General features: G+C 47.9%; 1 protein-coding gene across 7 annotated transcripts in view; it reads left to right on the top strand.

Annotated features, from left to right (window-relative positions):
* Positions 1 to 24,387, top strand: part of CRACR2A (calcium release activated channel regulator 2A) — a 163,027-nt gene that overhangs the window by 107,383 nt on the left and 31,257 nt on the right. For 5 of the 7 annotated variants that reach the window (XR_005379744.1, XM_038576493.1, XM_038576491.1 and 2 more), the window contains 6 exons: positions 1,581 to 1,713; positions 7,218 to 7,299; positions 7,400 to 7,514; positions 15,919 to 16,020; positions 18,285 to 18,361; positions 19,857 to 19,971. Coding sequence is in view for 5 of the 7 variants with exons in the window: in XM_038576493.1 (XP_038432421.1) it covers positions 1,581 to 1,713; positions 7,218 to 7,299; positions 7,400 to 7,514; positions 15,919 to 16,020; positions 18,285 to 18,361; positions 19,857 to 19,941 (594 nt within the window). In the remaining 2 variants the exon portion in view is untranslated. Of the gene's footprint in view, positions 1 to 1,580; positions 1,714 to 2,234; positions 2,574 to 7,217; positions 7,300 to 7,399; positions 7,515 to 15,918; positions 16,021 to 16,712; positions 16,816 to 18,284; positions 18,362 to 19,856; positions 19,972 to 24,387 lie in introns of those variants that run through there. The other 2 variants (XR_005379745.1, XM_038576494.1) reach the window with 2 other exon arrangements.

The following is a 24,387-nucleotide window of genomic DNA, read 5'->3' as shown; positions in this document are numbered from 1 at the left end:
AGAACAGATCTTACTCCATTCCTCTCCCCACCCCCACCAGTCTGGTTGTCACAGTACAGATTGTCCCCCAGAGGGGACACAGGTTATATGAGTGAACATGACTGTCAGGTGGGTCCTGCCCAGAGCTGGAGCATCAATGCATTCATCTCCTTTGGCCTGCAAAAACAAAACAAAACAAAACAAAACAAAAACAAAAAACCCACTGCTTTTCCTAGAGCAGGACCAGCATAGCCTCTACAGAGGCTTGTCCTGCTCTGGGCTTCACATTCCATACCTGTAGACATGCCTAGGGATACACAGATTGCTGCACTGAGCTTTAGTCTCCAACAAATGATAGCTGGAGCAGAGGCTATGCAGGGACCAGCTGAGTCTATGCCTTACGCATTGGAAGAATAAAGAAAACCAAGTGGCGGGCATAGTTTGTGAGTGTGGGTTGTTTCTTTTTTTTTAAGTTTAGTTGAAACTCCCATAATTGACCTTGAATTCCCTCCTAAGTACTGCATGGAATTGATTTCTCTCCAAAAGGCTGTTAATGGCTTTTCTTTGAGACTCAAGTACTGCTAATATCTGCTGCCACTCCATTATAGTATTTGCTCAATGAGAGGAGCTAATTCCCCCAAATCCGCTTCTAAATATATTCAAAAGATCTTCCTCATTTGGCCAGGCAGTGCGGGGCTGGACCTGGAGGCAGGATTTGGGTGAGCAAACAAGCAGCTTACAGGAGGCAATGATGGAGGCAATGATCGTGCAAGGCAGCTCCTTACCCTAGCACTCCAGGCTGTCCTAGAGCAAGTCCATCCTCCCCAGTGTCCTAGCACTGCTCCCAGTCCCTGCCGACTGGTGGGCAAAAGAAAAGGAGCGCGGTGACCGGTGGACTCTGGAAAGCTCCGCCCCGTGGTCTGGGTAGCAGATTTCCCAGCTTACTGAGTGGAAATCCTTTCCCGGGCAGATGGGATCCTAAATGGAAGCTGATAAGATGGAAGGACGAGCATGGTGCAGGGAGGCAAGAGCATCCTCCATTTGGTCCAGGCTTTCAATAACAGGACAGAAATAAAGGTCCCCTGGACCACCCTGGGCTGTCTCTGTCCCTGTGATATACATACATCTCCCTCTTCCCCTGCAAACATCTCACCTCTCCTTCCCCTGCATGGAGAATCCCTGCCTCCTCTTTGAGCCCCAGCTCAAAATGTCCTTTCCTGTGGGCCCCGGACTCCTCTTCCCGGCTCCCGGAGCACTTGGAAGCTTGCGTTGCAAGGATTTGTTTCCATGGCTGCCTCCTTTTGTCCACACAAACCAGACCTGCACCCTTGTCCCTGTGTCTTCACACCCAGCCCAGGGCCTGCAACACAGCAGGCGGATGACAAGTGGCAGAATGAGTGTCTCTCTTCCCTCCTGCTGATGCTAGAAGGAGCCTTTGTGCCCAGAGCCCAAAGCTACTTGCATCCCAGACTCCTGCTAGTCAGTAGGCCAGGTGCTCACCTGCCCCTGGACACCGCAGGGATTGGTTAAAGGACAGGTTGCAGTGGGAGGACGGGTGGGTGACTGTGCCAGCAGTTGGCCAGACTGGGTGCTGTCCGCAGGAGGAAGCCCCTCTCTCCATCCCAGACCGGCTCTTCAAAATTGTGTTAGTGGGGAACTCTGCTGTGGGGAAGACGTCCTTCCTAAGGAGATTCTGCGAGGACCGGTTTGCCCCAGGCTTGGCAGCCACTGTGGGTGAGTTCTCAGAGGGGCCCCCTCTGGGAAGGGAGGGTGTGGGAAGGGGGCCCAGGAAGGGACTGGGAGCCCAGTGGGAGTGGCCGTGGGGTCAGGCTGGTAGGGGCCCATGCCTCTTATTCCCCAGTGAGGCTGAAGGGGCAAGGTCAAGTCCACCTCCCACACTGTGCCAGACGCCGAGCTCATCCCACACGGAGTAGAACCACTGATCACTTGCTTTGCCCAGCCTGAGGGGAACTGCAGTGGCAAAGATAGGCTCTATGTTCCCCTCCGAACCCATCCCCTTTCTATCTTTTTTCCTCCATTTTCAGCAGGGCCCTGAGTTTTCAGGCTCCTCCTGAGGTGCACACTGAGACACCACGAAGCCCGCCTCCCCTGGGGCCAGCAGGTTCCTGCCCTGCTGCTCTGCGTGTGTGTGTGTGTGTGTGTGTGTGTGTGTGTGTGTGTGTGTGTGTGGAGAGGGAGGACAGTGCTCTGGGTGGCTCCTTTTATTATCACATCTTCCCCATTCTGCATTCCAGGCCTGCTGGGTGACAGCTGGATTTCATCGTGGAAGCTCATTAGGCTCAGCCATTAATGGATGATCATGGCTTAATGTGTTCCCACACTCAAGTAATATTTTATTCGGATAGAAGCCTTTGCTCCCTTCACCCAGGGCTGCTCATTGCATTGGAGTGGGTCATAAGAGCCAAGGGCATACTGACCTTTTAGCTTCTACCTTTTGCTTGAATCACTCAAGCAAAAAATAAATCCATTGTGAGACTACTGTGTACCGTTGAGCCACAGTGATAAGTCTGTGTATTTGAAAATATATTATTTGTATTTGAAAGTATATTAGTGTGATCTGCATATTTAAAATTGCATATTAATTTGAAAATATATTCTTTGCATTTGAAAATAGATTAATGTGATTTGCATATTTACCATGGGCTTTTATAGTCATCATTTCAATCTATCTTCACACAACCCTGGGAGGGAAGTACTGTTATCAGCTCAACGGGCAGATCAGGAAACTAAGGCCCAGAGAGGTTAAGAGGCTTGTCCACAGCCCCTCAGCTGATATTTAGTGCTATATTGGCTCCCCCACATGCCCCTTCTGTACCATTCCGCAGTATCCCCTAAGCATATTGAATTATATGTGCTCAGCACCCAGCGAGCAGTGAGGACATGTGCCCATTCCGAGGGGTAGGCATGGGTTGGTACAGGCAGGGGAGGTTGCTAAGGTTCAGTGGAACATCAGAAGTTCTGGATCTTTTTTTTTTCCTCAAGATTTTATTTATTCATGAGAGACACAGAAAGAGGCAGACATAGGCAGAGGGAGAAGCAGGCTCCCTGTGGGGAACCCGACGTGGGACTCGATACCAGGATCCCGGGGTCACATCCTGAGCTGAAGGCAGATGCTCAACCATGAGCCACCCATGTGCCCCGTGGAGTCCTGGATCTTCATCTTGGCTCTGCCACTGATCAGCTATGTGATCTTGGGAAGAGGACTTGTTCCCCCTGGAGGCTTCAAGTTTTTCCTCCTGGAGGATTTGAATCAGGTCCCCCAAGATGGCTTCCAAGTCTGGTTCTCTGTTCAGACCATCTTTAGTCTTCAGCTGTCTGACAAGCTAACCCTATAAGACAAACATTCCTTGCTCCAGAACCCTGCCTTGGGAGATTTCATGTTTTTCCCCTTCCTCCCAGACTTGCTCCTGTAGTTGGGTCTCTTTCCATATGCTTCAAGCATCCTGTTCTAACTGTTGGGTCTTTTCCTATGCTCTTATCACATCTGGAACATTCTTTTGTCCCCTGCCTTCAGTCTCATTCCACACAAAGACTGAGAACATCCCTAGATGAAGAATCAGGCCCCTGACAGGAAGAAGAGCAGACAGCCTTCTGCTGGGTCTGTATGACCCAAGTCTGGAGAAGTCTGGCCTTGCTGGGAGTGAGCCCAGTGTGCTTCAGGAAGCAAGGACTATAGGAGGAGGACTCACCTTCCTGGGGGCATTCTATGGGATAGGCCCACACAGGTCAGGGTTCTAGCACAGGTTTGTGGGAGATGGGGAGGAGTAGATGCCAGACCCCCGCCCTCAGAGGCATCCCCCTGAGCAATGCACCCAGCATGCCTCTCCTATCGATGAAATCAGGCTCCATTTACATTTCCAACTTGTGCCCCTGAACTGGAAGCCTCTGAAAAAGGAAAAATCAGACTAATTTGCACTTCCCGGGAGACCAATTATGGAAACACCTACAAGTTAGGAAGGGAAAAATATCAAAGATTCCAAATCAGGAATGCCCTTCATCACACTGCGCAGAACATGCTGGAACGACAGCTGAAATTAGTCTCCCTGCCACACAACGTGCCTTGTTCTGGTACACATGTCAGTAACAGATGTCATGCGAGCCACCAGAAAGATGCTCCCTTTAAAGAGACAGAGGAGACACAGAATCCTGCCCTAGGGCCAGGGCAGTCAAACCCTAGGTTGGGGCTCTGGCCACCACCTGTTAAGGCAGCAATAATAGGGACATAGCAGATCCCTAAACCTTGCCATCACCATCAGAGGGGCCTTCAGGCCTCCTGCTCCCTCATACCGACATGATCTGTACTCCACTCTTGGCTTGTGCATGACATAAATGCTACAATAGGACAGTGTGACTTGGGGCACCCCGCCCACCCCACCTTAGGACCATCTGATTTCTTCAAAGGCAAGTGTTTGAGTCCTGTGGGGTTGTCCTGGCGATGTCAAATGATGGTTTCTGTAGAATGTTGGAGCTCATTTTGTAAATGGCAGGACTGATCAATAGAAGCTAAAGCTCTCTGGAAACCAGGACTCCGAGTCCCGTGCTTCTTCCACTGCCCCACATTGGTTCACAGGCCCCTGCCTTAAAACACAGGCCACAGCCCAAGGCGTTTCTTCCAGAGGTTTCCCCCAACAGAGTACACTCTACCCTTTCTTGGCCACCAGTCTGGTTTCTATCCCATTCCCTATTTCTACAGAGAAATCCCTAGAGTTTTTCTTCACGACAACTTGCAGGCCCTTCCCACTCCCAAATCCCCCTCTGATAACATCTTGAGCCTGTCTTGTCCAGAAGGGTTAATGTCACCCTTCCTGGAGTCCATCAGCCCAACATTGACCCACACCATCCCCCCAGTGACGGGGACTCCTGATGCCCCGCTGTCATTCAGGAACCTGTTAGGTTACAAGTCGGGGGTCACTGCCATGTGTTTGTTGAATGCTACAGCTGAACTTAAAGATTATGAACATCTGACCTACCCTTCTACACCCTCCATCACACTTCATTTGCAGATGAGGAGGGTGACATAATGTCATCAAGGTCACATGGCTGGTCAGGTGCAGAACTGAGGCTGCAATGTGCAACATGGGGTTGCCAACTTCTGAAATGTTAGAACTGCTTGTAGTCTTAGAAACCAGTTTATTACAGGCTCTCTGGTTATTGTGTGTTGCGTGTTCTGTTGGACTTGGACTCCTTGTGTCTCCTGTCACCATCCTTGTCTCCCCCCCACCCCACTCTGTGGCTTTATCTGTTTTCTGGGCCTCTCTGTTGGAGGTTGCAGAGATAAGTACATTGTGTACCCAGCAGGGGCTGTCGGCAAGCTCACCACGGCACAGCACCCATTTTTCAAGTACTCCCTGGTGCAACTTGCTCCCTACAAGACAAGCTCCCTGTCCTCCAGCAAAGTATTTACCTAGTAAGATAGAGCAGGACCATGACCGCAGCCAAGACCCAACTGCCCCAAGCAGCCACACCTGCCCCTCGGCCTGCATGCCTTTCCAGGGGAGGGCTCTTACCTCAGGGGCTTTAGACCTCAGCCTGCTTTCCGATCAGGCCCTGAAAGCATGTTGACCGTGTTTAGCTTTCTCCAGAGTTGTTTTCAGACAGCCAGCAGCTCCTTCAGTCCACCAGAGCACAGACTGGGGAGACCCTTACACTTTTAGCTAAGAACACTCATGCCTAGGTTCAGCCCAGCTAGTCATAATCCATTTTGTTGGGTGCACTTAGCCTGGACTTTCTAGGTTAATGAGGCCACCAGGTGTCCCTGGGGAACAGGGCACTGCAAAAAAAAAAAAAAAAAAAATGAGCCTCAGAGCTGGCTCGCAACTTGCTATAGCTGCTGCCTAGAGTGGGCAAGGCATCTGGTCACTGGACTCTGGCTGCTTCATTCTCTCACTGTGGGGGTTGGGAGTCCATACGCACACATCTGTGTGCATGTCCATGAGTGTGTGTGGTTGGGCATGCACATGTGTGCAAATAATCCTCGTGGGTGTCACAGGAACACTGTGAAGATGGAGGGATGGTTAGGAAAACTAGGAATGTCAAGCATTCTACCAATTGGACAAAATCGCTCTTTTTCTCTCCCGGATGCACAAATGTGCTGACCTCTCTGGCCCTCACCAGTGAGGCACAAGGCCTCTAGAGCCCCTGCTGGTCTGACATTCTAGGAGCCCAGGACTCTTCCTCCCCCCTTCCTGCCACTCTGGAGCTCCCAGGTGCACTAGGCTTTGCCTGGAGACAATGGCTGGGATGACCTTTCCTATTTACTGCTTCTCTGTTGTCCCTTTTGTCTCTGTCTGGCCTCTGTTGCTGTCCCTTACTGAGCCTTGCACATCATTCAGATAGGCTGTCTTAACTTCTCCCTCCGGGCATTTTTGCAGGTGGCAACGGATGCCCTCTGGTTCCCAGATTTGATGCCTTGAGGTGGAAAAATTTTTTTAAAGCGTTAAGCATTTGAATATTCTCACATGTTCTCGGAGAAGCTGCATTAAGGTCCTTATCTCTGAGGGCCCCTGTGGGGTACAGAATGCCTGACCTTGTCTCTCTGGTCCAAGACTCTGGGGAGGGTCACGGCCTCAGAGAGATGATTTTGACTGGGCCAGGGGCTAGGCTTTAAGCTCATCTCAAGGGTGAATGTTGCTTTTGACTCTTCCTCCCTTACCCCTTCTCTTCTGACCCTCCCTTGCCCTGCCACCCAGTCCCCTTCCGTATACCCAGTCCCTCCACATACCTTTGCATTGGCTGATGGAAGTCTGAAAGTACGATCTGTCCTCCCAGGGATATTTGAATTTTGTTAGGGGAACTTCGAAAAGGATTTTAGGGAGGATGGAGAAAAAGAAATAGGAGGACAGTTTCTTCTTCCTCCATCTTTTCAGGGAGGGAGTAGATTTGTGAAAAATAACAATTCTCTTTGCCTTGGCATATCTACTTCTACATATGTGATCTCATTTGAACCCTATTATAGAATCCCTAAAGAGGGTGTGGATTACATTGCAGTGAGGTTCTGCAGGTTCAGAGAGATTAAGTGATTTGACCCACACCCTCCAGCTCCACCATGGCAGAGATAGGACCAGGACTCGGGTTCCGAGCGTCCCTGTCCAATTCCCCACAGCCCCTCCCGGGGGGAGCTACCCAGGGAGGATTGCCGCCCCTGGCCTCACTTGCTTCCAGACATGTCGGGGGATTGTTTACTGATCTGGACGTGATAGGCTCATTCTATCTTGTAGGCATCGATTATCAGGTGAAGATGGTACGTGTGGATGACTCATATGTGGCGCTGCAGCTATGGGACACAGCAGGTCAGGAGAGGTGAGGAGCATCCCTGGCCAAACCCTGCCTCCTCCACCTGCCATCCAGAGGGCTGCGGGGGGAAGCCATGCACCCCCTGATGTGTGACCCTCTGTGGCAGGTACCGCTGCATCACCCAGCAGTTCTTCAGGAAGGCAGATGGCGTCATCGTCATGTATGATGTCACAGCCAGACAGTCATTCCTATCCATCCGGCAGTGGCTGAGCAGCGTGGAGGTGAGCACTTGTGCCAACTCTTGCCTCCCCCTTGTGCCCTGCCTGTGTCCTGCCCCCACTCAGCTCTTCCAAAACCTGATTCGGAACCCGCCTTCTATGGGAACAAGGAACAAACCGATTTCTGCTTTCATAGGGCCAACTCCAGCCCAGCCCTGGATCCTGGGTATGAACAAAACTGACACAGTCCCTGCCCTCATGGAGGAGGGCACCTGAAAGACCTAGATTATACCAATAACTGTATTGTAATCGCCATAAGTGCCATGAGTGAATAGGATAAGACTGGGAGGGGCGGGGCGCCTGAGTGGCTCAGTGGTTGAGCGTCTGCCTTCGGCTCAGAGCATGATCCTGGGATCCAGGATCAAGTCCCACATCAGGCTCCTTGCAAGGAGCCTGCTTCTCCCTCTGCCTGTGTCTCTGCCTCTCTCCGTGTGTCTTTCATGAATAAATAAATAAAATCTTAAAAAAAAAAAAAAAGATAGGACTGGGGGAGGGACTCAGGATGGAGTGTCAAGGAAGTTTTCCCCAAGAAACCAGTATTTTAGCTGAGTCCCACCGGCCTTCTTTCCCCCCTTTTTGCCCTCTGTGCCGTTCCACCTCCAGTGGACCCAGCTGTGCCCAGCCCAGGAGCGGCACCACACAGGGTCTTGGGGCCTCTGCCATGACCCTTCACAGGAGGGGAGGTTGATCTACAATGCGAGGGCCCCCCTGCTCACCCCAGAGGCATGCTGGCCAGGGCTCACCAGGCAACAGGCCTCTTCTCTGAATTCTGGATTATCTGTTAAGACTACTTTCTTGATTTATATTTGTAATAAGCTGCTTCAATTTGTAAGTCTTTTTTAACCCTCTGATGACGTCTACCCCTCAGATGCAGCCTTCTCAAGGCCACGGTCAGGGTGGACAAGCCACGTATTTATTTTACAGGGTCTCAGAAGAGTCTTCAACAAAATGCTCACGTGGGATTCCCCGCTCCTGCTACCTGCAGGATCCATGTGTTACTCATTTATTTGTCTAAAGCCCTGCCAGGCACTGTTCTAGGGTCTGGGAATTAGAGCAGCAGATAAGACACAAGGTACCTGTCCTCATGGAGCTTACATTCAACCCTCTGCTCCAGCCCTAGGACCTGGCAACCCCCCACCCTCCTCCCCACACAGTAGCACTGCTGTGAAGGACCCTGTGCCAGCCCGCTCCTGCTGCTCTCCAGCCCCCTGAGAGCTGACACCGTGTCTTGGTCACTGTGCAACTGGCGCTTGGCACGGGTCCCACAGAACTCGTGCTCCACAGATGTGGGAGGCGTGAACGGAGACTGTTTCGTCGTGCAGGGCAGAACACTGAAGTTGTTCATTTCTTCATCCTTTTGGCCCTAAGATCTGTGATTCCTCCCACCAAAATCTGTTTCTCTTATAGTTTAGATTGGCTGGGCCACTCCTTTCTCTGCTGCTAATCCACACCCCTCTCATTTCCAGGAAAAATAAGGAACAAGAGTGGAAACCAGATTCAAAGGTTTCTCTGAAATTTGCTTCATACAAATCATTTCTTTTTTTTTTTTTTAATTTTTTTTTTATTTATTTATTTATGATAGTCACAGAGAGAGAGAGAGAGAGGCAGAGACATAGGCAGAGGGAGAAGCAGGCTCCATGCACCGGGAGCCTGATGTGGGATTCGATCCCGGGTCTCCAGGATCGCGCCCTGGGCCAAAGGCAGGCGCCAAACCGCTGCGCCACCCAGGGATTCCCCCATACAAATCATTTCTCAAAATGATTGTACTTGAGAACCTTACAGTAGAGAAAATGTAAGTTTTGAAATGTAGTGAATGGCTCTACATCGAGCTAATAGTGGAAAAATGGGATGGGTATCTGGAAGTGACTCTTATTTAAACTTTGGAATTTATGACATGATTTTTTTTTTTTTTTTTTGATAATGCTGCAAATTTCTCTTCCTCACAGAAATTAAGCACCAGGAGAGACTTCAGAGGTTATCTGATCTGGTGGTTCTCAAATTTGTTTCCTTAGAGCCCTGGAAATGTAACTATGTCCTCCGGGAACTGAGGAGGGCAGGAAAGGGCCTAGGGTTGCAAATCTGGGTCCCTCATCTCCCAGGTCAGTCAGAGCTACTTGGCTTCATTCAGTTTTCATTATTGGAAGTCTAGGCACAATTTTTTTAAAAAAGATTTTATTTATTTACTTCTTGAGAGACACAGAGAGAGAGAGGCAGAGACACAGGCAGAGGGAGAAGCAGGGTCCCTGCAGGGTCCAATGCAGAACTCGATCCCGGGACTCCAGGATCACGCCCTGGGCCAAAGGCAGACCCTCAACCGCTGAGCCATCCAGGCGTCCCTGGGCACAATTTTGTTAGACAAGCAGGTTTCCCTTAGAAAATCACTGATCTAAAGCAACATTTCATTCTCAAAGGAAGAAATGGAGGCCATGACTTCTGCACCACCCATTCTTTTCCCAGCTATGGACATTTCATTGTCCCTTGATAGGGACAACTGCAGGCAGAGGCAGTTCGAAAGGCAGTAGTCTGGGATTAATAGGGATGGATAGAGGCAAACTTGCAGAACCGTGCTCTCTGTCATCAGTAGGAACTGTAGTTTCTGAGGCCCCTATTTTGCATTAAGAGCCTGGGATCTAGTCGGAGAGGTGGAATATCAGGTCGAATTTGGTGGTGGCAGTGAGGCGAAGAGATATCAGAGGGCCAACTTTGCAGCTGGAAGCACCAGTTTGGTCATTTTCCGGAAAACCAGGCCAAGCATCCGATGACTGGCGTGTTCCCAAGTGGGGTAAGGCTGAAAAGCATCGTCAGCACGTACCCAGCAAGAGTCCTCAGGGAAGCCCTGTTGCATCAATGGCCCGGGAAACCACACTAAAATGCACTTTGCTCAGAATTCTCTGGGTGCAGATGGGGCTTTTCTGTATAATTTGGAGTTTGGATTTTCCTTCTTGAGACTATCAGCAGAAGGTACAGGTAAAACTCTAAATGGCGATTCCAAACCTGAATAATCAGGATCACCTATGATGCTTTCAAACAAAACAGATGTTAGGCTTTCTTTCCCAAATAGAACGATTCAGAGCCCAGAAATACAATTTAAAAAAAAAAGAAAAAAGGCAGTAGACTGATTCTCTGCTGCCCTGATTCCAAGCCCAAAGAGTGCGTCTCAAAGTTTAATATGCAGAGGAATCTCCTGGGGACCTTGTGAAAATATGGAATGTGACTCCGCAGGTTCAGAATCTTAGATAGGCCCCAAGATTCTACATTTCTAACAAGTTCTCAGGCGAAGGCCAATGCAGCCAGGCTGGGGACCACCCTTTGAGAAGCAAGGTTCTGAATCACTTTCAAAGATGTCTGTGTTCCTTCAACTAGAATCTACTGAGCATCACCCACCTGTCTAGCACTGGTGAGGCACTCTGGGGGACTTGGTACCGGGGCCCAGCCCTGTGGCCCAGGGTTTCAAGAACAAGTGCTGGGGGCAGTTGTGTGAACATGTGATCAAGCGTCAGATGGTGGAGTGTGTGTCAAAGGTGTGGAACAGTGGGATCATGAATGCAATTATTCTCAAGATTCTTGAAAAGCTAAAGTCATTCTGCCTTGGCAACCAGCAATCAGAGGTGTCAGGTGACAGATTAAAACCTGACACCTAATTTGATCGGAGGGGATTGAAAATAATAAGTACTTTATATTTGTGGAGCACCTTATTTTTCCATAGAGCTCCAAGCACTTTGCCAACTCCCTCGCCTGGAGAAGGGAGGGTGGAGGGGGAGCTTTAATAACAGGCTTCAGGTTCTGAAGCCTTATTATTAAGTGAATGCTGGCCAGCTGTTCGCAGCGCCCCTTCCTCCTGCAACCTGAAAAGCAGTGTAAGAAGAAAGGGCTTAAATTGCCACAGATTATACGTGGCAAAGACTCACTCTTGGAAGAGGTTGTGTGGGGTGGGAACAGATGTTTGGGGGGTGGGGTGGGGTGTGGAGTACCCTATAAAGGAAGTACTTACTATCCCAGCTCAGCACTTCCAGGCCACAAAACTGGCCGATCACCCAATGACAGTGGAGCAGAAGCTCTAAAGGGTTCTGGCCCCCACATTCTTACAGGAGGCATTTGATCCTCTGGGCACGGGTGGCTCCAGGATAGAGCTGGAGTATGCACGGATGAGAGGACCATAACAGATCCTTCCAGCTCCAGCGGAACTAAACTCCTTTGGCACAAGAGACCTAACACCTGCTCTGCTTTATGAGGTGGGAGAGCCTGGTCCCCATGGCTGTCCTCCTACATTTTCCTCTCCTGGGCAGCTCTACCTTGCCCACAGGCCTTCCACAGAAGAGGCCCAGGCACATCCTGTGCTGATTCTCCTGCCATTTGCATTTCCTATGTACCATATAGCACATCAAAGCAAGTAACCATTCCTGCGAACTCACTATTTCCAACCCTCCCCCACCTCCTTCTCATCTCTGCTTGGGAGGACTGGTTTAGCCAATCTAATCCAGAGAAGAAACTGGTTGTTGGGCTCTAAGGGTCCCATGTTTAGACCATGGGACAAATTGGATGCCTGGAGACTTTGGGGCCTGTATCAGTTAGGGAAAATAGGATTTGGTACAAACCTGAAAGGGCTGGTATTTTTCTCAAATCCAGTTTGTTGGTCCCTGATGTCTGTGGTCCTGGCGTGTTGAACTTCTTGTTTCCATCTTTTGTCACTCTGATAGCCCTGTATTCTTAGGCCTATAAGTCAAGGAGGTGGAAAATGACTGGAGTCATTAAGCCAACAGGAGCAGTGTCTCCAAGCTGGGAAAGAACTTGAAGATTAATCTAATGCAGTCTCTGGTTTTATGGATGAAAAGTCCTGTGATCCAGAGAGAGGAAGTGACTTGTCCAAAAGTACCCACAGCTTGCCAGACGCCCAGCCAGAACTAGAATCTAGGGCTTTGCCACTGCATTATGCTGCATTATGCATTATGTGACAAGAGCATCACATGGTCCATGGTTGAAATCTGCTTCTGAAAAATAGGTGTTCATTTCTTTTCAGTCCTTGCCGCTTCCACCTCACAGCAGAACAGTTCTATAGCTCGAAGGGGCCAGGCCCACTTTGCTCTCCTTTCGTGGACCACTAGCTAATTCTCATTCTGTGATCTTTGCACAGCACAGAGCAAAAAATAGCAGTTTGATTTTTTTCCCCCATGTTCCAAGTTGAGCTTGAAGTGCTGGCAGTTTAAAACGAACTACACAAATAAATCTTGTTTTGACTCATAGTCCAGGGGGTGGATAAATATGGAAACCCCCAAGATATAATTTTGCAGTCATTTTTTTCTTAGCATAACTACATGCTTTAATGTGCTGAGAAATTTTTTTGTTCTGGCTCCAGAGAAATAGCAGCACTATCCTGGCTAAGTGCTTTTTCTTGCCTCCCAGCAAATGCATATTAACACACACACACACACACAGTCACACTCACACATACTACAGCCAACCAAACCCAACAGCTGCACGTTCTGAGCTGAATGTCAGTCCTCTGCTCCAGGTTGACAGCTCGTGTTATTTAAAGTCAGAGGTGGGTAATCTTTTGAATTTCAACACGTCTGTCTTCCAACAAGCACGAGTTCAAAGAAAGGCAACTGAAATGGTTGGAGGAATGGAGAGACTTCTATGTCAGAGTATCAGAGGATAGGAAGCAGCTGTATAGGTCCATCTCACAGCTCACAGAAGAGAGTCTGTGAAGAGGAATGATTTGGACAGGTCCCACACAGACAGGTTGGGTTGTGTGCCCTTCTAAAGAGCTCTGCTTCCTTCTCTCTGACCTGTCATGCCTACAGAGTTCTCCTGGCATCTATAGAAATGTCAGCAGAGGTGGGGTAGACTTTAGACTCGTTTCCCAAAAGAGATGCACTTTAAACTTTCAAAAGGGAGTGTTGTGTCAGTCAGTGGGTACTGATGAACCTCTTTGTGCCAGGCTGTATACAGGCTGAACAACTAGGCGGGTACGTGAAAAATGTAAGGTTTGGGCAGATAGCCGAAGACTTGAGGTTCAGGTCAGAGAGGACCATGAGACACCTACCCCGGCCCCAACCCTCCCTGTGGCCCTGTGTCAGAGCCCAGTGTTGGGCCAGGGTGATGATGACTGACTGCCTATGATGGCCAGCATACTCTTCTGGCCTTATGCTGGTGCTCACTTATTTTTGCCACATCTTTGGGGATAGACCTAATTCTTTATCAGCAGCAATCCAAGGCCCACAGAAGGGAAGCCAGCTGTCCCGAGTATTTGCATAAGAGAGGAACAATGCAAAGGACAGAAGCCACAGCTGGGGGGTGGCAGGGTAGGGGGAGGCCTTGGCTTTTTTCTGCTCCTTCTAAGATGTTTTATTTTTATATCCAGGAATTGCTTTAAAAAAGAAGGCTGCCCCCCCAACCCTGCCACACCCCCAACCGCCTTTCCCTCAGAGGCAGCATTGCTATCTGTGGTGCACTGGGCTCAGATGCTGGGCATGTGACTCTTCCCTACCTGATCCTATTCGGTCATTCAGTACCCACCATTCCCTTTGCAAGTGAGGAGGCTGAAGCCATCACCCATTCCAACCTACCTGAATCCAGGTTCGAATTCTGCCTTCGGATTTCAAGTCTGATGCTCATATTTTCAGAGTTTCCATGTCAAGAAATCCCACAAGGCTTAGTCATCCCTCACACATAAATCTACAAATATCTCTCATGTGCTCCACACAGCAAGCCTTCTGGCCCATTTCCTTGCTTTCTCCTCTTTTTTTCCTTTTCTGTGAAAAAGTCTTCGCACAAGTTTCTGTGGCACAACACAGTCAGAAAATGGGGGTATTCCCATTACTCAATGCTCTGGTAATAGGGAGCCACAGCATGGTCTCTATGCCATAAGTAGTTTCTCATTTGCAAATAATTGGAAAGGGTGCAATCAACTTAGCACATCAACTACAGTGCACATAATTTGATCTATTTGTGATGGATCAGAAGATGCATTACCAACATGAATTACATCTGACCATGAATAGATGGAAATACCAATTTGAGAGAATTCTAGTTAATAAGATACTAAGTAGCAGAGAATTCACTGGAAACCAGAATGTAGAGAAAAACATTGGAGAATCATGGACCGTAGACTAAAGGCTCCTCGTAACGCAGCGACTTTGTTATCAAATATTCTTTCGGATTCTCTGAGGCTTAATGTTCTCGTTGAGTAAATGAGAATTTTTTTTCACTACCAAACTGCAATAAAGTGAATGTATAGATTAAGGAGCCATGGAGGCTTGATTTCAAAGATAATTGCACTCAAACTTAAAATATGTGCATCTATGGGATGGACTTGGGATATTGATATGAAGTGGTTAGATAAAGTGGCTGAACTCTTGGCAAAACTGGAAGGGCTTGTTAGCTTCTATCATCCCCCAACCCTCTCTCGTTAGTAAAACATTTTAGCTAAAATGAATAACTATTGTTTACCAAATTATTATTAAAAGACCCTAATTAAATATCTCACTAAGTAAAAATAACAACCTGCTCGAATGTGAATATTACCATATATACTCACTTAATAGCTGCGTGCTGTGGGCTCTTTGTTTGCCATCCCAAGAGGCACAGAAAGTACACACATTACACAAGGGAGGACACCCCGGGATGCCGAGACTGGGGTGTGGGCTGGTGGCTGATATGCCACAGTCATCAGAGGAGTGAAGAAAGCTGACCCCTTGAATACCTGTTACTTGTGGTCACAGAGCTCTTTCCCCTGTGGGGCTTTAGTCAGAGCCAGAGCAAGCAGAGACAGGGTGCTGCGCACCCCACGGGGTGACCTCCAATTACGCACACAACAGTTGTATACTGGGCACTAGGGACCCAATACCAGGTATGAGACTTGGACCTAACCATCTGGGAGCTTCTGTGCTCAATATGAGGCCTCTGGAGATGCCACGTCTAATCAAAGTGGCCCTTAGACCTGCTCCAAACCACATTACATGAATTCCTTTGGTTCATTCTGGTTCATTTAGACTAAGTCCGGTCACTTAGGAATGCTTTCAGGGATGCTAATAAGCATTGTTAAAGGACACCTAGTTTATCAGTCTCTACTGTCCCCTCATCCCGTTGCCCTCAGCATACCTGAGGGGGCCTGCATGTCCCATCCAGCAAGGATGAGTGGTGAAGGAGGGAGAAGTCACTGCAAGCCGAATCTGGGAGGTACCCAGAGGCAGATTTGAGGCACCCTGCAGAAGCCTCGTAAACTGAGACCCTCAGAGAACATGACTCTCCCTCTTAGCTTTTGTGATGACTGGATTATCGCCTGGCCTGTTGTGGCAGCAGGGGTGTTGCAAGCCAGATTGCATCTTTCCTGCCAGCATTTTAAGCCTGCCCTTCTGGGGTTTCTTTATGGATGCTTCTCTCAGTTGGGGTATTATCTGTTCGGCAGGAAGCTGTGGGAGACTACATTCCTGTTCTTCTGCTGGGCAATAAAGTTGACAATGAGAAAGAGCGGGAAGTTCCCCGAGGCCTTGGAGAACAACTTTCCAAGGTAAAGAACAAACGTTTCCATCTCTCTGGTTGGGGTGGGACCCCAAGGGCCGTGAGGCCTGTGCTCAAGAGCCTTGGTGGGAGCCTTCTCTGGAAGCCCCCTGGAGAAGGAAGCAAGAGGGCACGATGGATGTCCTGGCATCATAGGAATGGCCCAACTCCTGTGTAGGTGGAACTTTTTGTAGAAAGTCCCACATCGCGAGACAGAGGTGGCAGGGGATGATGAAGATATAGGGAAACTCTTTTCCTTGGAATTCAGAATGATAAATTCTTAGGTAGTAAGAGGTTACTTATTTAAATCCCCTATCAGATACTTGGATCCCTTCATCTGTGTTTCCACTTGATCACCTCCAGGGATGAAATACTATCTGAAGGCAGCTGATTCTTCTTTGAATAGCTCTGTCAAGAATTTATCCATTCTATCAAGATTGAGCCTGCAGGCTCAATGAGCCTGTGAACTTGAGATAAATTTAAACTCAGAGCATGCACTCAAAAACTTACTGTTAAAAGAAGCATTAGGCCTCTGGCCCAAACTGGGGAACAGTACGGCCTGACTAAGGCAGCAAGATTGTGCTGGCTTCTGGGCTCTTTCTACTGCCTCCAAGTGGTTTTCAGGAAACTGTATGTCTGGAAAGATGGGGGTGCTTTCCAGCCCCAGGATTCCATATTTCTTAGTGTGCTCGCTCTAAACAGGGACTCGCGGCCCCTGAGGCTGGGAAGACCGGCACAGATGGTAAAGGTCAAGGAAAAAAGGAAGAAGAAGGGTCTGGCAGATGTTCCCATGCAGAGTGATGAGGTAACTGCCTGTCGCAGTCCCTTAGCCACAATACTGAAATTTGGAAGGACTCTGCCAACAGAAAGGTTTCTCATGTTTCATCTGGCAGAAAAATCTGACCAGAACTGACATGAAGCATTTATGGTCTTTGTTTACCCTGTTTGAGTGAATTTTCAAATGTTTCACTGAAGAAATATTACTATGTTTGATTATAGGGTGCTATCCCAGACCCTCTGAGGGTAATATAATATATGGTATATGCATCTGTTATTTCTCTGAGACTCAGTCTCTGGATCCAAGGATTTTGATTCATGAACTGCAGACCTGTATTTTTATCATCCCATTTTTTCTTTTTGTCTTTTCTTGGTCAGTTAAAAACAAGCAAGCAAACAAACAAAAACAAGGCTCAGAGAAGTTTTGATTGATTCAGTTTATCACATAGGTCCTCAGTGATGGGATCAGGAAGGAAAGCCGGAAGACGAATTCTGTCTTCTAATTCTAGATCCTGTGTGCTCCCCACCCCTACCCCCCTACCATGGAGCCTTTATTCTTCCATAGACTGACCCAGAGTCAGGCTCCCACAGAAGTGTGGACAGGGGCTGGGTGAAGAGGACCAGAGGATAGAGTGGGCCCCTGGGGCATGAATCAGGAAAGCAGAACTGGGAGCCAGTGTCTGTAGAGTCTCCAGATATGCAAACCTCAGAGGAAATGTCCACATTCAGCTGCCTGCATCCCCTCAGGGCATCAGCCCCCAGCTCTCCATGCTCCATGCTCCATGCGTTAGCACTGTCCTAAGGAAGCAGGAAATCTATTGACAGGAGCTATAAATGGATATAATGATGACCCTTGGCCAAGAGCCCCTACGATGCCTACTGAAGTGTTGGCCAATTGTCCTTTGGCACCAACCCTGGCCTCGGCAGCAGGAATATTAATTAACTGGTGTGAAGGAGAATTTCTACTGGAGCGCCTTAGTGACATCTGCCCCAGGGTTCATAGAATGCCAGTGTCCTGGGAAGAGCATGTTGCTGGGAGTCCTGCCATGAACTAAGTCATTGAATGAACAGAACTGCCACCATTTATACCATGCGCTTGGTTTCCCTGCTTGTGCAGTGGGAAGAATGTGGCCCATCCCAGCCTTTGTATCTGCCTGCATCACAGGCTGCAGTGAAAAGGAAATGAACATATACATACCTGAGAGCAATCTGGGAAAGCATAAAGCACTAAGGCAGCATACTGTTTGGGGTTTTACAATTGTTAAAACTCATCTGGGAGAGTTCTGTAACCACAGAACTTACATTAGACAGGGAGCCTGAGGAGAGGGAAATCAACCTTCTCTGGTAGGACCAGGAAGGGGAGAGGAATGAAAGGGGTCTCCAAGAGAAAATGAGGGATGTGGGTAGACGCCCACGAGGTGTTCTCCTCCCACCTCCCATGGTTCTGATCAGTACCCCCAGGACTCTCTTTCTCTCTCCTCTGTCTTATAATTCCAGGAGAACAATCTGATCTTCTATGAATGCAGTGCCTATTCCGGTCACAACACCAAAGAGTCTCTGCTCCATCTAGCCAGGTAAAGAGGCGCATCCCAGCAATCAAGGTCTGGGGGGAAGCATGGCATTCACTTCTATGTGGATGATACTCCCTCTGTCTGAACCTTCTGGGTAAAGGGGCTGGAGGCTGAGGCCTTTGTGTGAGATTCAGGGACAAGCCTTCTGCAATACAATAAGGACAAAAAAGAAAGCCTCCCTACCTCTCACCCCCACTGCAGTCTTCTTCTGAGTCTGAAAAGCTGCCTTTTTCCCAGGGATCTTCTTTTTAAATGCAAATGCTCTGGGAAAGGTCATATCATAGGTCCCTGAACAGTGGCTAATATTTTAGCAGGAATTAGTTGGCAGCCAGCTAGAAACAACAGTTATAATATGGGCTTCAGGGGAGGGGGTGGAGAAGCCAAGGAGAGGAGGGGCTCTTTGGGAGGACTAGAGGCACCCAAGGTGACAATGCTCAAAGGGTTAGTTCTGCCAAAAGACTATTTTCATAAGTCTCCAACCTATACCAAAATTTAAAAGATAAAAACAAAACCATACAGGGTCCTATTTTCAATACTTGGACAATCACTCATTTATTCATTTATTTATAGGCATTCATTTCATTCCGTCTATCCACCCACCCATCCAGCCATCCACTCACCTATCATCCATCCATCCATCCATCCATCCATCCATCCAACCATTCACCTATTCCTCCAATCTCTCCACCCATCCATCCGCTCACCCACCCATTTATCTATTCATACATGTATCCATCAACTCAACTATCCATCTGTCCAAAACAACTTTTTCTATACATTGGAGAGGTTGTGGACTTATGGAAGACCATGGGGAAAGCTGTAGGCTTTTCTCTGCCACTAATTCCCTGGGGCAAGTCACTCTATCTCTCTAAGCTTTGCCCCTAACATAGGAACATCAATCATATCATCCCTGCGGACTCAGGCTCTTATAAATATCAAAAGAGACGGTTAAGGTGAAAGCACGTTGAGAGTATAAAGCAGGGATAAGATACCACTATTTTTAATCCTTTACCTCCTACATTTAATCATGAACTTTGGCAACATGGAGAAGACCTTCTATAGCGTATATAACCAAAAAGTATATTTTCTGAGTCCCTACTGTGTGCCAGGTACTATGATAGGCTACAGAGACACAGAGACAAAATATACAGTCTCTGCCTTCAAGCAACTTTCTTGCCTGAGGGAGCCAACCAGGGAAGCAGTACATTCTGACATGGGATGATGGTATTATAACAGGGGAATGGTCAGAATGCTGGCAGGGATACTTACACCACCTGGAGAATCAGGGGAGGCTTCTTGAAAGAGGTGTCATGAAGGATCCATATTGACTAAACTTTGTCTTTACAAATTATGGTTATGTACCTATACTTCCGAGGGGGAGACTTTAAATACTCTGATGCCCTAGTGAGACTGAGTTCCCTCCTTATCATGCAGATGGCTTGTAACCCAAGGATCTAGCAGCTCTCCACTACTGACACTGTACCTTCCCCTCTTCCAGGATCCTCAAGAAACAGGAAGATACAGCAAGGGAGGACACAATACAGGCTGACCGCCCTGCCAAAAAGAAGTCTTGCTGTGGCTGATGAGAGTCCTCCTAGGACTGCTCCATGCAGGTCTGAGGTCATAGACTTAGCCTGAATCCTGCACATGGGCTCCTGCTTGAATGTTTCCACCACAGCCTGCTTAAGCCTTTGTCTTTGTCAGTGACTTGCCTCCACTGCCAGGAAGGGGAGAACATCCAGGCAGGAAAGCTGCTCTTGCAGCATTCTGGAGTCTTCTATCTCTAGACCCAGATCTCTCTCTAGACCCAGGCACCCATCCCACCACCACCTCCTGCCACACACACCCCCAGCTTGGTTTTGTGGGGAAAAGAAACAGATGGGCTTTTCCAGAAAAATCACCACATGCCTTCTCCACCTCCCTTCTGCTCCCCTTGCCCTTAGGAGCTGCAGCACTGTGGTTGCTGCGGTAACTGCACAGGGCAGACTTGCTGCTTCTTGTAGGCCAAAGATATAGCACTCTGGCAGGGCCAGGGTGGTTGGGCTTCCTTTGGCTCCTGTTCTCTGGATATCAATGGGATGCTCTTGGCATATGCTTCATGGACCTTGAGATGCCCACATGGTGTTGAGAAAAGTAAGCCAGGGCATCCCACCCCCAGCACATCCCACCTTGCCAGGCTTCAGAACCCAGGCTCTCAGCAGCCACCATGCCTCCTGTATTCATTCCTTCGTAGTCTCTGAAATGTGCCTTACAAGAAATCCACACCCTTTCCTCTGAACCACCCACCCATGACCCTGACTCCAGGGTGGACTGTGGGTGATAAATGTGTGCCTGGGGTTAGGGAGTGGGCTTACTTCCTACTTAACTTTGATTGAGGGATGAAAAGAAAACGAAGAGAAAAGCCCATCTGCTGCTAAACAGAGCGACCATTTCTGGAATATAAATAAGGTATATATAGCTTTGTAAAAGCCATTTTCCAATGTTTCTCAAAATAGCTCTTCGAAAAATTGTACATGATGATTAATAGGTTAGATCGACATGCAGGCAGTGAGGCCCAGCACCAGGTCCATAGTTAGAGACTTCATGTTCTTTTCTTTTCTTCTTTTCTTTTCTTTTATTTTCTTTTCTTTTTCAGAAGACTGTATTTAAAAAAAGAAAGTGTGGCTGTGTTGTTGACATATAGCTGGTGTTTGAAAAGTGAGCAGAGTGTAGCTATAGGCTTCAGTGCCCCTGGGACTTCACCAGCAGAGGGTGCTTGCAGGAATGATCTGGGCCCATGGGTGCTTCCTTCCATCTGGGTGATGGTAAATTCCTAGCTCTAGCAGGGCTCCAGCATTACTGGCTGGCTGTCGGGGGAGGCTGGCAAGGGAAGGGTGCTCTCACCCTGAGTGGGAGCTTGGATGAAAAGGTATGAAGATCACTGCCCATTACCACCCTAGGGCTGCAGGCCCAGCCCCACAGGAAAGTGAATGGTATCCATACCCAAGTGAGACCCAGGAAGGGAGAGAAGAAAGTGTCCACAGGCCTCCAAGAGGGCTCAAGACAACTGTACACAGCCAGCCAGGCAGGAGAGAATCCACTGGTCAGAGTTTTAAGGCTATTCCCTTAAGCCTCCTCCCCAGATTCCTAAAAGGGTCAGGGCCCCATGGATCATCACATAAGTGTCTGCCCCCTTTTTACAGGCTTTTCTCTCCCTCATTTAGTGCTTGGAGGCACCAGGGAGCCCATGGAACTAAACCCAGCACTGAACACCAGGGTGTGCCCCAAGATCTTGGGCCAGCCAGCTCCCTGCCTGGGCTACCATCTCAGGATGGGCTCTTTGATGCTTCTGGCTCTTCTTGCTCAGAATGTTTATGATGATACCTTCATTTTCCAACTTAGTCTGGCCCTGGCCCTCAGTCTAAATTTGAAGGGAACTCACAGAAAACTCTCTTTCAAAGAAAGGGCACCAGCAATGGTCTCATTCATGGGATGCAGGGGATAATGGGTCACCCAGAAGTGGCCCTCCAATATCCGTGTGGGTGTGTGTTGCTGTGTGAACATGTGTTGTTCCAAGGAGGGGGGAAGATAGAGGGTAAGGATCATCATAAAGAAAGGAAACCAGATCTCCTGCTTCTGAAAGCAGAAAAGCAGAGATGGCAGTTGGAATTTATGGGGCAAGCAGGCTATACCTGGAGTTTCCCAAGCCCACAGATTCCTTTATCCTCTAGGCCTAGTCCTGGCTTGGGGATGCATTTTTCCATTTAGGAAAAGTGCCTTCAGGGTTTACAGCAAGATAGAGTGAGCTAGTGCCTGACCCTATAGCATATGGGGTAAATCCCCACCAACCCTCAAAGGTCCAGGCAGAGAAAAGAGAGCAGGAAGGGTCTTTAGGCCACTACTGCTTCTTTCTCTAACCCCACTTCAAACAAGTACGGATAATGGGACTTCAGAGGGACTCTGAGAAGTTCTGAGTCCCTACATCAGAGCTTCCTCTTCTATCCCCATTCCTTGTAAGCCATCAAGGTGATCAAAGCCACCCCAGTGGCTGTGAGTCTGTCCCAGGGCCTGGCAGAGTGCTGTCAGAGAAGCCTCTGGCTCCAAACCATTTATACTGTTGCAATGATCTTGAGCAAGTCACTTGACCAGGTTTCCTGTTCATCTGTAGATCAGAGGTTTCAATGTCTACCTCACATGGACGTTTTAAGCATTAAGTGAGACAATAAATGTGAAATACTTAGACAGTGCCCAGCACACACAGGTGCTAACAGGTAGGGGCTACCATTGTTGTCAACCTCGAGTCACTGCCCCTACCACTAGCCTTGCCCTAATCTTGGATTGAGAACCAGGTAACACTTACTAAGCATCTCTCCGAAGGGGGTGCTCTCACAAACACTACCTAGTTTGAGTACCCAATTGCTTGGCCCATCTGCCTGGCTTATGAGCTTGTTTTCAGGATTGCCTCTTGGCCCTATTCTCCTTTGTTCCAATGGTTTTCCTGGTTTTCCAATCAGTACCCATATCTTTCAGCCCACAAACCGCTTTGCTTTCCCGGCCATGGTTCTCCAGAACTCAGACAGAAGCTCAGACCAGGTGCCAGGACGTTTACCTAAGAATGACCTGTGCCCATCACCATCCTTGGTCCCACATTTTCTCTGCTGTTCTGACTCCTTGTGCTGCTTCTGGCATCTGCTGCTGCCCTCAGCCCTGAGTTGCCAAACCAGGGGCTTCAGCACCAAACCAAAGCCCCAGTTGTTCATTTGTTTGTCTGTTTTTAAGATTTATTTATTTGAGCACGAGAGCAAGAGAGCATGTACAGGGGGAGGGGCAGGTAGAGAAGAAGAGAATCTCAAGCCGACTCCACACTGAACATGGAGCTTGACATGGAGCTTGATCTCACAACCCTGAAGATCATGACCTGAGCAGAAACCAAGAGTCAGATGCTTTAACCAACTGAGCCACCCAGGCAGTCTGCCCCAGTTGTTTTGCTATTTGTCTGGCATTTATCTTTCTTGGCAGTCTCTTTGAGGTCTTTTCTGTTCCTCTGTGATACACTAGCTTTCTTCCACCACTCCCCATCCTGTACTCTTTATCTGTTAACACTTCCATCCTTCTTCCCTACTCTCCTGAGGGCCCATTCCAGGTCACACCTTTATGTTTTATCAAAAATAGCTCAACCCTTTGTTTCTGTCACTAGCAGTCAGTGCTCTGAAGGATCTTAAACCAATTTCAGCTAAGGTATTAATGCAAATGGTGGTTTAAGGGCTATATGTATATATATGTGTGGGCGCTCGTGTGTGTGTGTGTGTGTGTGTGTGTGTGTGTGTGTGTGTTAATGAAGAACTTTAAAGGGCACAAAACCCTAGCTCAAGGGAATAAATCCCTAGTGGTCATGGGGGTCAAGTATTTAGGACAGAGCTGCCTTCTCCTAAAGTTTTTTGCTTCAAATATTTTGGGGCTCTATTTCTAGGTTCATATATGTTCATATTTGTTATGTCTTCTTAATGAATTGATCCTTTATCATTATAAGGTGTCCTTCTTGCTTTTAGTAACAATTTTTATCTTAAAGTCTATTTTGTCTGATATTAGTAGAGGCATTCCAGCTGTCTTTTGGTTGCTATTGCTATACCTTTTTGATCCTTGTACTTTCTCCCTATTTATGCTTTTAAATGTAAACTGATCTCTTGTAGACAACATGCAGTAAGATCACGTTTTTTTTTTTTAATATATTCTTCCAATATCTGCCTTTTAATTGGAAAGTTTACTGTTTACATTTAATATATTGGGTAAAGTAAGATTTATGTCTGCCATTTTGCAATTTCTTTTCTATATTTCATATGTCTTTTTGTTCTTCCATTTCTCCATTACTGCCTTCTTTTGTGTTAGTTATTTTCTAACATACTATTTTAATTACCTTATCATTTCATTTACTATATTTTTTTTACTTATTTTCTTGGTTGGTACCCTGAAAGTAACCATTAATATCTCAGTTTATAATAATCTAGTTTGGATTAATACCAACTTAATTTCAATATGACACAAAATTTTGC

Source organism: Canis lupus, chromosome 27 (genome assembly GCF_011100685.1).
Source record: "Canis lupus familiaris isolate Mischka breed German Shepherd chromosome 27, alternate assembly UU_Cfam_GSD_1.0, whole genome shotgun sequence".
Lineage (NCBI taxonomy): Eukaryota > Metazoa > Chordata > Mammalia > Carnivora > Canidae > Canis > Canis lupus.
The sequence above is the reverse complement of the archived record's forward strand: the minus strand, read 5'-3'. Positions and strand labels throughout refer to the sequence as shown.